This window comes from Mauremys mutica, chromosome 3 (genome assembly GCF_020497125.1).
Source record: "Mauremys mutica isolate MM-2020 ecotype Southern chromosome 3, ASM2049712v1, whole genome shotgun sequence".
Classification (NCBI taxonomy): domain Eukaryota; kingdom Metazoa; phylum Chordata; order Testudines; family Geoemydidae; genus Mauremys; species Mauremys mutica.
The window spans coordinates 76,068,725-76,080,726 of NC_059074.1; the positions used below are offsets into that span (position 1 = coordinate 76,068,725).

Here is a 12,002-nt window from a genome sequence, read left to right on the forward strand (position 1 = left end):
CCAAATGAAAATCAAGTACAATAAAAAGCACCAGGCATACCCAAACCTTTGCAGGCAAATTTTGAGAGCAAAATAATACCGGGGGGCGGGCGGGGAGGAAGAGAGACATGAAAATAATGCAGGGCCACTTACCTGAAATGGTCAATCCTGCTTCAGTTTAAAAAGCTACGTGTGGCTGTACAGGATACTAGAAGTTTAGGGCAAAGTGAGCCACTCACCATGGTCAACTATATGTCACTACCCAAAAGAGGTTTTTTTTAGCTCACAACTATTTCATACCAGTGCTGGTTTCTGATCAAAATAAAAAGCTTTGGGGTACTGGAGGATTTCACAGAGTTCTTTTTTTTGTGCACGGGTGCAAGCAAGAACTGTAGAGGGCTCATTACAACTTGTTACTATAATAATAGGTGTTCCCACACAAAGGCATTGAGTGGTGTACAGTAATTTCACAGTAAATAAAATTAACACCACATTATAATACTTCATACTTTTTTAAAACATGAATTGCAACTGTACTGCACTACACCACTCTATCATAACCTACAGATTATTTTACTTACAGTGTAGTCCTTTAAACATTTAACTTTCAAATATTTGATCCAGTTATAGCACTTCTACAGGTGTTTTAAAAAATACACTTGTCTGTGCCACAATTAAACACACCCATAAAGCAACACTGTGAACATTTTCCACCCTAAGAAACATGCATTTCTTCAGGGCTTGCAAGTTCTTCTCAATCTGGAGCCATATGCCATCTCAATAGTGCTTCAAGTCCTTGCTTGCTAGGCCCTTTTAGTTTTGGATCAAAGCCAAAGCAAAACATCATAGCACGGGATTCACATTTAAAAGCTTAAACACTTTTTAAAAAACACATACATACATTTGACACAGGGTAGCTACTATCCATGTATTTTATTCCTATTATATTACCTTCCCAGAAGCCTGAAAATTAAACCTTTTTAACGACTTTTTCCTTAGCTTCTACCCACCACCTGTTCTTTAAAAAGCCCGTTGCAGTTAATTGGAGTTCAAGTCAAAATACTGAATGTATAAGGATAAATGCCAACTAAATTTGCGTAAGTTATGCACAAATATTTTAAGTGTTTTCACATCCAGGAAGGAAAGTAGTAGTTTAGAGTGGTCAAAAGAGGTTTTACTAGACTGAATGGGATTAAATTTAACAAAGACAAATTGTACTGAATATTAGAAAAATGTCCAAAGTGTGAAATCTATTAGATTGTAAGGGGCAAAGTCAGACAGACAGATGCAACTCCCACTGGCTTCAATATGAGTGATACACCTAAATAAGGGATACCACCATCCAAATGTCTCCGAAGTAGCAACAGTCCCATCATTTGAGTTATTTAAAACTGAATGGAGAATATACTACTGCACTGAAAGCAAGGAGTAGTGACTTAATATATCTTGAGATATTATTAATAACGCCAGATTATGGGCTTATATTTTAGTCTGACCCACATTAATCAATAAATTAATATTTTTTAAATACTAGAGATTGCACCCTTTGTAACTTTCTGTTAAAAACAAAACTACTGATTGCACTTACTTTTGACAGAGCTGGCTGAACAAAACTTTGGGAGAAAGAGGGCCTTTGCCAGCTTCCCTCATACTGTGAAGGAACAAGAACATGGCTGAAGTCAATGGTCCAGGGCTTGAGAGGTTCACCACCAAAGGATCCTTTGGAACAAAAGTTGAATTATGTATCAGTAACATGGATGCCATTAGCTGATATAACTGATGCACAAGACTTGTTTTGTAATTAATACATTTACATTAAAGATCAATGTAACTGATAGTAGGGCTTAAAAAGTTTAACTCAATGGTTAGTAATTTATACATCAATTTCAGAAGTTTAGTTTATCCTGACTGAATCTTAGTCAAAGAAAAATCCCATATACACCTTTGTTTCTTAAAAGAATAGCTTCAGAATCAAGCAACTTTTCATACTGATATATAAATTGTTGGTTAGTATTAATTTAGGGGGTGGGGGGGGAAGTGGCTTACTAACTGAAGACTGAAGTGAAATTTAATATAACTTAGTGGAACATATATTAATGAATTTATTAGCATTGTTTTCACATACAGATATATTCCTCATTAAATGTTCAGAAGGTCTAGATCTGTCCCATTTTATTTTTTCTCTTTTTTATGTCAATTGCATTTACAGGGTGGGTTTGCGATGTTGGAATAATCCTGTCAGGTACTTTAGAACCTCAAGTGTTGTCAGCACAGCATCTATGCATTTTTCTCACTTCTTTCATCTAAGACTGGCTTCCCAAATTCAAGGCTTGAGTAAGAAACCACACCAAGATGAAGTCAAAGGAAGCAAACAATATAGCTCAGCTGTTACTTCTCTTCCCTGTGTTTTGTACATTCTTGTACTATAGTATTTTAATAAACATCAGATTTTGTAATTTGTAATTTTTCCTCACCTTCTATCTCCTATTTGCAAAGTAATAGCAATTAAGAAGGAAGGGAAGTAATCTAAAATTATATGACCACCCACCAAACACACTACTGTAACAGATAGATGAATTATTTGGTAGCAGTACAATTAACTATATCTTTCCTATAAAATTAACGATTTCCTTTATTTTAGACTTCTGGGATATCATAGTTGGCTATTACGGGCCCCTCCCCATTTTCACCAAAACTAGTTGTCAAGCATATACAAGTCTTCTTCTAGCCTTAGTCCCATCTTTATCGGGTCAGCTCTTGGAGTCCTCCTTCTCCATTCCAGTCTGTCTTGAAACAGTTCCTCAGAAACTCCACAGCTAATCAGATCCTTTTGTATGACATTCATCCATCCAGTTGGGGGTCTTCCAACCCTTCTTTGACCCTTCACTTAGAAGTTTAACACCCGGTTTCCTATGCATTCTTCCAGTCTTCTTTTCACATGTCGAAACCACCTAGGACTGGATTCCGTCCACTTTCCTATAATAGGTATCATCTTTATACTTTCCCTAATTTGTTTGTTCCAAATATGGTTTATCCTTGTAACTCTAAGGATCCATCTTAACATTTTCATTTCCACTATATTCAAGATATGTACCTGTCTCTTCCTCAGTGCCCAGCAGTCAGACCCATACAAAAAAGTACAGGCATAATTACCATCTTGTAGATCAGGGGTCAGCAACCTCTGGCACGCGGCTCGCCAGGGTAAGCACCCTGGTGGGCCGAGCCAGTTTGTTTACCTGCTGTGTTGGCAGGTTCGGCCGACCCTGGCTCCCACTGGCCGTGGTTCACTGTCCCAGGCCAATGGGGGCAGCGGGAAGCAGCGCGGGATGTGCTGGGACAGCGAACCGCAGCCAGTGGGAGCCACGAGACATAAAGAGTAACAAGAAAACATTCTACAATTACATTAGAAGCAAGAGGAAGACCCAGGTCAGGGTAGGCCCGTTACTTAATGAGGGGGAAAAAACAATAACAGAAAATGTGGAAATGGCAGAGGTACTTAATGAATTATTTGTTTCGGTTTTCACCAAGAAGTTTGGTGGTGATTCGACGTCTAACATAGTGAATGCCAGTGAAAATGAGGCAGGATCAGAGGCTAACATAGGGAAAGAACAAGTTAAAAATTACTTAGACAAGTTATGTCTTCAAGTCACCAGTGCCTACTGAAATACATCCTAGAATACTCAAGGAGTTGACTGAGGAGATATATGAGCCATTAGTGATTATCTTTGAAAAGTCATGGAAGACGGGAGAGAGTCCAGAAGACTGGAAAGGGGCAAATATAGTGCCAATCTATAAATAAGGAAATGAGGACAACCCAGAGAATTATAGACCAGTCAGCTTAATTTCTGTACCCAGAAAGATAATGGAGCAATTAATTAAGCAATCAATTTACAAACATCTAGACAATAATTAGGTGATAAGTAATAGTCAGCATGGATTTGTCAAGAACAAATCATGTCAAACCAGACTGATAGCTTTCTTTGACAGGGTAACAAGCCTTGTGAATAGGGTGGAAGTGGTAGATGTGGTATATCTTGACTTTAGCAAAGCTTTGAATACTGTCTCACATGACCTTCTCATTAAAAAACAACATAGGGAAACGCAACCTAGATGGAGCTACTATAAGGTGGGTGCATAATTGGTTGGAAAATCGTTCCCAGAGAATAGTTATCAGTGGTTCACAGTCATGCTGGAAGGGCATAACAAATGGGGTCCCGCAGGGATCAGTTCTGAGTCTGGTTCTGTTCAATATCTTCATCAATGATTTAGATAATGGCATAGAAAGTACACATAAAATCTGTGGACAATACCAAACTGGAAGGGGTTGCAAATGCTTTGGAGGATAGGATAATAACTCAAAATGATCTGGACAAACAGGAGAAATGGTCTGACATAAATAGGATGAAATTAAATAAAGACGAATGCAAAGTACTCTACTTAGAAAGGACCAATCAGTTGCACGCATACAAAATGGGAAATGACTGCCTAGGAAGGAGTACTGCGGAAAGAGATCTGGGGGTCACAGTGGACAACAAGCAAAATGAGAGTCAACAGTGTAACACTGTTGCCAAAAAAAAGCAAGTATGTTCTGGGATGTATTAGCAGGAGTGTTGTAAGCAAGACACCAGAAGTAATTCTTCCTCTCTACTCTGCACTGATTAGGCCACAACTGGAGTGTTCTGTCCTGTTCTGGGTGCCACATTTCAGGAAAGAGGTGGACAAATTGTAGAAAGTCCAGAGAAGAGCAACAAAAATGATTAAAAGTCTAGAAAACATGACTTATGAAGGAAGATTGAAAAAATTGGCTTTGTTTAGTCTGAAAAATAGAAGACTGAGAGGGGATATGATAACAGTTTTCAAGTACATAAAAAGTTGTTACAAGGTGGCGGGAGAAAAAAATTCTTCTTAACCGCTGAGGATAGGACAAGAAGCAATGGACATAAATTGCAGCAAGTCAGATTTAGGTTGGACATTAGGAAAAACTTCCTAACTGTCAGGGTGTTTAAGCACTGGAATAAATTGCCTAGGGAGGTTGTGGAATCTCTTTCATTGGATATTTTTAAGAGCAGGTTAGACAAACACCTATCAGGGATGGTCTAGATAATACTTAGTTCTGCCATGAGTGGAGGGGACTAGACAATCTCTCGTGGTCCCTTCCAGTTCTACAATTCTATGATTTTGTATCTGCCGATTCTGATTCCATTTCCTCAAGGATGCACCTCCATCTTTCTAAATCTTCCACTCTGCTCTCCCCCAAGAGCACTACATCATCTGCAAAAAGCACGCACCAAGGTGCCACTCTCTTGATGCTTTCTGTAAGTGCACTGAGCACCAATGTCAACAAGGGGCTTAGTGTCAATGCTTGATGATTCTGACTCTTACTAGAAACTACTCCATTTCTCTACATGGCCTAACAGCACCCTCATACATGTCCTGAATGAGTCTGATATAGCCTTCAGATATCTGTTTCATTTTCATATACTACCTGATGAATTCTCTCAGAATGTGGTCATAAAAGTCTTCTCAAGATCGATAAATACCATCTGCAGGATTTTCCTCTTCTTATTTTCCACAAACAATCAATGCAATGATTGTATTGATGTCAAGCATATATGATAAAAGGCCTATTTCTTGCATCAACTACTTAGTATATGAAACTCAAGTGAAAGTTTACATCACACTTTTGTGCTCTTAGATCTGTTTTACTCTTATTCCCAAACTACCACCCTCTGCACCTTAACTTAGTGGGTAAGAGAGATACATAGCTTCCTCTGCAGCCTGTTTCAAAACAGTGCTAGCCAGCATTATGTTTCCTTAGCCCCTGGAGTTCATAGATGTTAAGGCTAAAAGGGACCATTACAGTCTGCCACATACAGACTGAAACCTCTCGTTGAACTACTAGAGAGGATGTCTCTCTAAAAGATAAGCTTTATGATGCATAAATGCATACGGTATTCTTATTTTTATAACAATAATAAATAAATAAATAATAATAATAATGGGAACTTGAAATGCAAGTAGAAAGCCATCAGCTTCAATATTGTTATTGTTTATACAACTGTAGTGCTCCAAGGCTCCGGGTACCGCATAAACAGATCAGAAGACTGTCCCTGCTCCACAGATCTTGCAATCTTGAGAATATACGCTTTCATTAAAAATAAATTACATTTCTAACCCTTATGGTTGCATAGGTATCATGTGAAGCATGAACCGAGTTTAAACCAGTACAATGCTGTCTTCCTAAACCTGCTGGCAGAAAGCTTTAGAGACTCTGTTGGTGCTCAGAGCTAAGTTATCGATATTCACTGCTGCTGTTCAGAATCCTGTGAGCAGCAGTGAAACTGACAATAATCCTGTTAATGTCACACTGTATTTCAAAAAGCTCTGAGGAGCAGCAGAGGCAGGCAATGGAGCAGGAGTGTTCCAAAGCAGAGAAGCAATGTGTATGGTAGAACAGAGTCCCACCACCAACCCCACCCTTCTCCCACCAACCAGGAGGCTGCCGGGGTGGCATAGGGAACAGGAGAGAATGTTTCCACTCTGTTCCATAGCCAGATAATGCATGCAGCAGATGGATGGAGAGAAAGGGGTATCAAGTTTATTAGATATCCACTAACCAGCATCTACGAAAGATAGTAGACCCTAAAAAAGGTCCAGGAATAGCAGCCCAATAAAAACCTCAGCAACTTGAGGAACAGGAGTTTGATTTTTGACTTGGGGGCTGCCGTGAGTAGTGGGGCCCTTTATACTGGTTTAGTACTCTGGCTATTCAGTGTTTGGTAAATTTCACAAATTTTACACGAAGGGCTGGGGGTAAATTGGAATGAAATTTTTTAAACATTTAATGAAGCACAAACATACCATTTCTTGTATTGTGCATGTTAAAAACCAGATTTAATGAGAACTGAAAAAAAATCTACTACATAACACTCCTTTCTTTCACTCCTTCTTCAGGTCAGGCATTATTTGCATTCAGTTATGCTCCTGCTTTAGTTCAGCAGAATATCAGATAGTGATCATTCTTCCTCTTTTAATGTTGATTTTACAACATTAACTCTACAAAATAAGTGAGGTTGTATGTACTGCAGACTAACTGAGAACTAAAAGACAAAAGAAATTGTAGGCCAAGGGTGTGATCATCATCAACTACTCTCAGCCTACTTTATCTTTTATAGACATTATTCTGATCTGGGTTTCTCCCATTGCACATTTCACACAAACTGGACCTCTTACTACACACCTACCAATTGCGCATCTTCAGCTTGACTGATTTTTAACTTTATTCCCTTTTCCTTCATCTCATACATTAGTTCATTTAACATGTGAGTCTGTGCCAGATTCTTAAAGAGAAAAACAAAAGAAAAAGTTAGACATACTGATCTCTTAACTAGAACATAACTTCTTCAGTCACAAATTCTAACTGCTGGCATGTACAAAAATACATTTAACGGAAAGACTTCAGTGGGTATTGAATCAGGCCCCAGGAAAAAAGTATCTCCTACAGGAAATAGGTCTCACTGTTATAAAAGGTGTAGTCATTGTTGTTAGGTCTCTAAATAAAAATAACAGAAGTAGTTGGAACAGCAATAACACTGTCTCTATACTGGTTTGTTTATTATTTTCATTGCAGAACAAATCATTTATTATTTTTAACTTTGAGTTTTCCTGTTTGTCTAAGGCCTGGTCTACACTTAAAAGTTAGGTCAACACAGAAAAATCAGTCAAGGGAGTGGAAAATCCATACCACTGACCAACGTAGCTATGCCAACCTAACCCCCAGCGTAAACACAGCTATGCTGATGGAAGAATGCTTCTGTTGATGCAGCTACTGTTGTTCAGAGATGGTGTTCTTATATTGATGGGAAAACCCCTTCCATAGGTATAGCAACATAGCTATGCCAGTATAGTCTCTGTAGTGTTGACATATGCTTCAGAGGGCACTGTGACTTAGCGTAACAGCTTTTGGTCACATCCCTGAATATATAGTATTAAAAAAAAAATGAGAAAAAGTCAATAATTCAACATACCTGACCTTTACTAAAAATATAGACAGAGAAACAATGTTGGGTTAATGTGACTCGGGCTATTCTACACATAGATTTTGTACTGGTATAACTATTTCCACTAGAGGTGTACTGTTTTTCAAAATGAATTAGGCCTGGTCTACACATAAATGTTAGGTAAACATAGCTATATCAGTGATGGGTGTGGGGGAAAAACAAACACCACACCTTTGATCAACATAGCTATGCTGATTTAACACCCAATGGAGACACAGCTGTGTTGACAGAAGAATGCGTCTGTCAACATAGCTACCATTGTTCAGGGAGGAAGCGTTCCCACACTGATAGAAAAACCCCTTCCGCTGTTATAGGCTGCATCTATGCTATAGGGTTATGCCAGCCTAGCTATGTCACAATAGCTATGCCAGCATAATCTCCGTAGTGTAGCCAAACCCTTAGTTATTCCAGTACAACCCTAGTGTGGATGCAATTATATTGGTATAAAAGTGCTTATGCCAGTATAGCTCATGAAGTATAGCTCTTCCCATTAGGGAAGAAACTATATCAACTACTATAAGTACTTTTATACCGGAATATGTGTATTCATGCTAGGAGGGGGGAGGTAAAGCAATACAATTCTTGTGTGTAGACAATGCCTAGGTGCTCAACACCCTTTTCACTCCTGCAGGTAGGACAAGTTCAGTGCATTACTCATGGCTACTTAATATGGAATTGCAAAGATCACACATTGAATTGCAACTGAATACAGCTACAACCCACACACAAACATGATGTGTAACACCTGACATTTTCTTCTGTCTCATTCATTTGTAAAGCACTGCTGACACAGGGTTTGTTACCGAAGAAAATATTTTTTGGGGACAGGGGAGGCAAGGAAGAAGGAAAGAGTTGGGAAAAAGCTATTAGAATGAAATGTCAAAAAGCAATAACTGAAGTGATAACATACAAATATCCTTTATAAAATTCACATTTGTAACGATTAAATGAAATATTTCTAAAATGCTATCAACAAGGAAAGCTGGTGTCATTTTTGCATCTTACCTGCATGACAGCATTAAAAAAACATGTATTTCCTAAATTATTTATTCCCTTAACTGGAATTGACGCGCCATTTGCAGAACTTCTTCCTTTCAATGTTTCACTTCCTTCATTATTTTCTTCGCGAAGTCGTATAATTTTTGACGATGAACCTATAAATAAAGCTATAGATTAACATTAAGTGACCCAAAGATAAGCTATTTATGCTTCGGATATTTAGCATGAAATATTGATTCCCTTTACCTAAAAGTGATACCAGTTTACTTGATTGAACAGTTGGATTTAAAGTTATTAGAGAAAAAAAAGGAAAGGTTCCAAACAAGCTAGCTTTTACGTAAAAACTATTTCCAGTACCCAATATGAGATTGTTAAATATGTCTGATATGGAATATTATATTCAATTGCTGAGATATCTACTTACCAAAAATAATAGCTTAACATTGTATAGATCATGAGCTCTTTAGGGCAGGATCTGTCTTTTTACTATACACATGCACCATGCCTACCACAATGGGGCCCTACACCCACCCAGAAAGTACTGATACAAGCCCTAATCCTGAAAACTTTTACAGACATGGTTCACTTAATGCAGAAGAAGTAATTCCATCGACTTTAGTGCTTAACTAAAGCTAGCATGTGCGTTTAAGTGTTTGCAGAAATGGGATCTTACTTATACCCTGTTTCCTAGTTCACTCTTTCCACTGATTTATTTATTTATTGCAATGTATAACATAAAACCTTTGCTACTGTGGGTACTTTCGACTTTCTTTAAAATAATACAACAAAAACAAAAATCAGCAGTAAATCTCCTAGACAAACTCTACCATCAACACAACCAATAGGTGATACTTTTCCCACCGAACTTCTATCCAGCATAAAAAGACAAAGAAAAAAAAAACACACCCCGCATCCGCAGCCTCCACCCTCTTCTACCAGCCACACAAAGAGATGGGTCTTGCAGCATGCCCTTTTAGTAACTGAGAACAGTAAAGACTTCAGATTTATGTGCATTATACACATACTAGAAAGACCAGGCAGTAGTTATTACTTTGCTTTTAGGTGCTGTTGAAGGGAGGTGTGCAAAAGCTCCCACCTGAGTACAGTGAATCTCTCTCAATTACTGTACTTTGTTCAATTTGGCTTGTATAACCCATTCAACAGCTGGATACGAACTGTCATCTGTTTTCCCAGATGACACATTTACTTCTCCTGTCCCTTGTCACTGGCACAGGATCTGTTAAGCTACACCCAGCTGCATAAGATGCTATTTGTTTAAAATTTAACAAAAAACAGATTTAATAAGCCATAATAGAATGTGCTACCAGTAGTTTCCTTGTATTTTCCCATTTGCCTTATTACTTAAATAGACATGGGGCAGTGAAGTTAGGCAGTCATTAACTTGTAGCCTAGAGGTAATGTAAAGACTTGAGATACACTATTTAGCCTAGAATTCTACTAGCAACTTTCATATTGTCATGATTGCTCTACTAAATATGAACATTACTGACATCTACAGCATTTTAAGTATTGATTAACAATGCATGTCAATGTAAACGAGTTATGGACTTAATGGATGCCAAGCACTGTGATGCTGCAATCTACATCATGACATATGAATTCATATATTTGTTCTAATGAGTTACACAGAGAAGTCTCATTAAAGTGTTCTTGAGAAATAACTAACAGACCTATTTACGTTAATGAAATGCTCATGCCAAAAGGTTATTTTATGTATACTCCTAGGTACTTACTTCCTTAGAATGTGGAAAAATATAATTAAATGCAGAAAAAAGTAGATGAAATTTAAAAATATCTATTGTGGCTGACCACAAACCTTTGATGCAATTTGCATGCACTCCTTAAGGATAGCAAGGCATAATTATTTTTCAAGTTATGTATTTTTCAAGTCTGTCAAAATGCAGTTAGAGGCACTTGCCATTTAATTTTTCTTTTTTAAATGCTCTCAATGACAGTCTACGCAGCTTACAAATATTATCTATTCCACTGGTGTGGAAACTGAAGACAGTACAAGGACACAGCGAGAGAGTAAGTTCTCTTTGAAAAAGTAGACAGAATACTTTTGAACACAACAAATGATGCACAGCTTGGGAACCCTTCATAATTAAATAGGCTCCCACAAACTAGGATACATGCAGTAATACCGTTTCACTGACATGCTTACAAGCTGCATGCTACAGTGTCTTGCAACAGCGCCATCACATAAAACTCCTAAGGCAAGAAAAGTGCGAGAGCTTGGGGGGGGGGGGGGGGAGAGAGAAGAAAAATCTCCAAATATCTTCCACCTGAAGGTACTGTTCAGCATTGGAAAATAAATAAAAATCACTCCCCTTCCCCGTCACACACACTAAAACAGTTCTGTATGTGGAGAAAATTGATGGTTAAACAAAAAAAGCCAAAATTGTGTAAATAATTTGTGTATTGGTATACCACAGTTATTGCATTTATCCATCGGCATCCAAAAACATCTGGGACAGCATCTTAAAGTAAACAATGTTCACAAGGCCATCTGGACAAAACTGCGGGCAAAAATTAAAGCATAAGCATATGGAAAAGCAGATTTTTCTCTTCCCTTTAGCAGTACAGGATGACAAATGTCAAACCTAGATCTGTCTACGCTTCACTGTGCTATGCTTTGCAGCACCACCTGGCTCTCCTTGCACAGCCACCAAATATGGATAGCACTGCCACAGCAGACCATATCTGCAGGGCAAACTCAATAAAAGCATTTCACTTCATGGTTAAATGGCAGCTTCACACAAGTAGCAAGGTTCCATTTGCTAAGTCTCACATGTAAATAATTTAAGAAAAAAACAAAATCAAAACAACGATGACCAATTTTGTTATTAGACCTGAATGTAATTACAAAATACAGTAAACCAGAATTATAGATCTGACTGTCACGCTAGCTAGATAAAACTTATAAAGATAAAAAATAGAACT

At 38.0% G+C, this 12,002-nt stretch overlaps 1 protein-coding gene across 7 annotated transcripts in view; it reads right to left on the reverse strand.

Moving 5' to 3' along the window:
• USP45 (ubiquitin specific peptidase 45) overlaps nucleotides 1-12,002 on the reverse strand; it is a 91,895-nt gene that overhangs the window by 49,707 nt on the left and 30,186 nt on the right. For 6 of the 7 annotated variants that reach the window (XM_045010616.1, XM_045010615.1, XM_045010613.1 and 3 more), the window contains exons 6-8: nucleotides 9,045-9,193; nucleotides 7,224-7,319; nucleotides 1,568-1,698 (exon numbers count right to left, since the gene is read on the reverse strand). In XM_045010616.1, the coding sequence (XP_044866551.1) occupies nucleotides 1,568-1,698; nucleotides 7,224-7,319; nucleotides 9,045-9,193 (376 nt within the window). Of the gene's footprint in view, nucleotides 1-745; nucleotides 790-1,567; nucleotides 1,699-7,223; nucleotides 7,320-9,044; nucleotides 9,194-12,002 lie in introns of those variants that run through there. The other variant, XM_045010620.1, reaches the window with a different exon arrangement.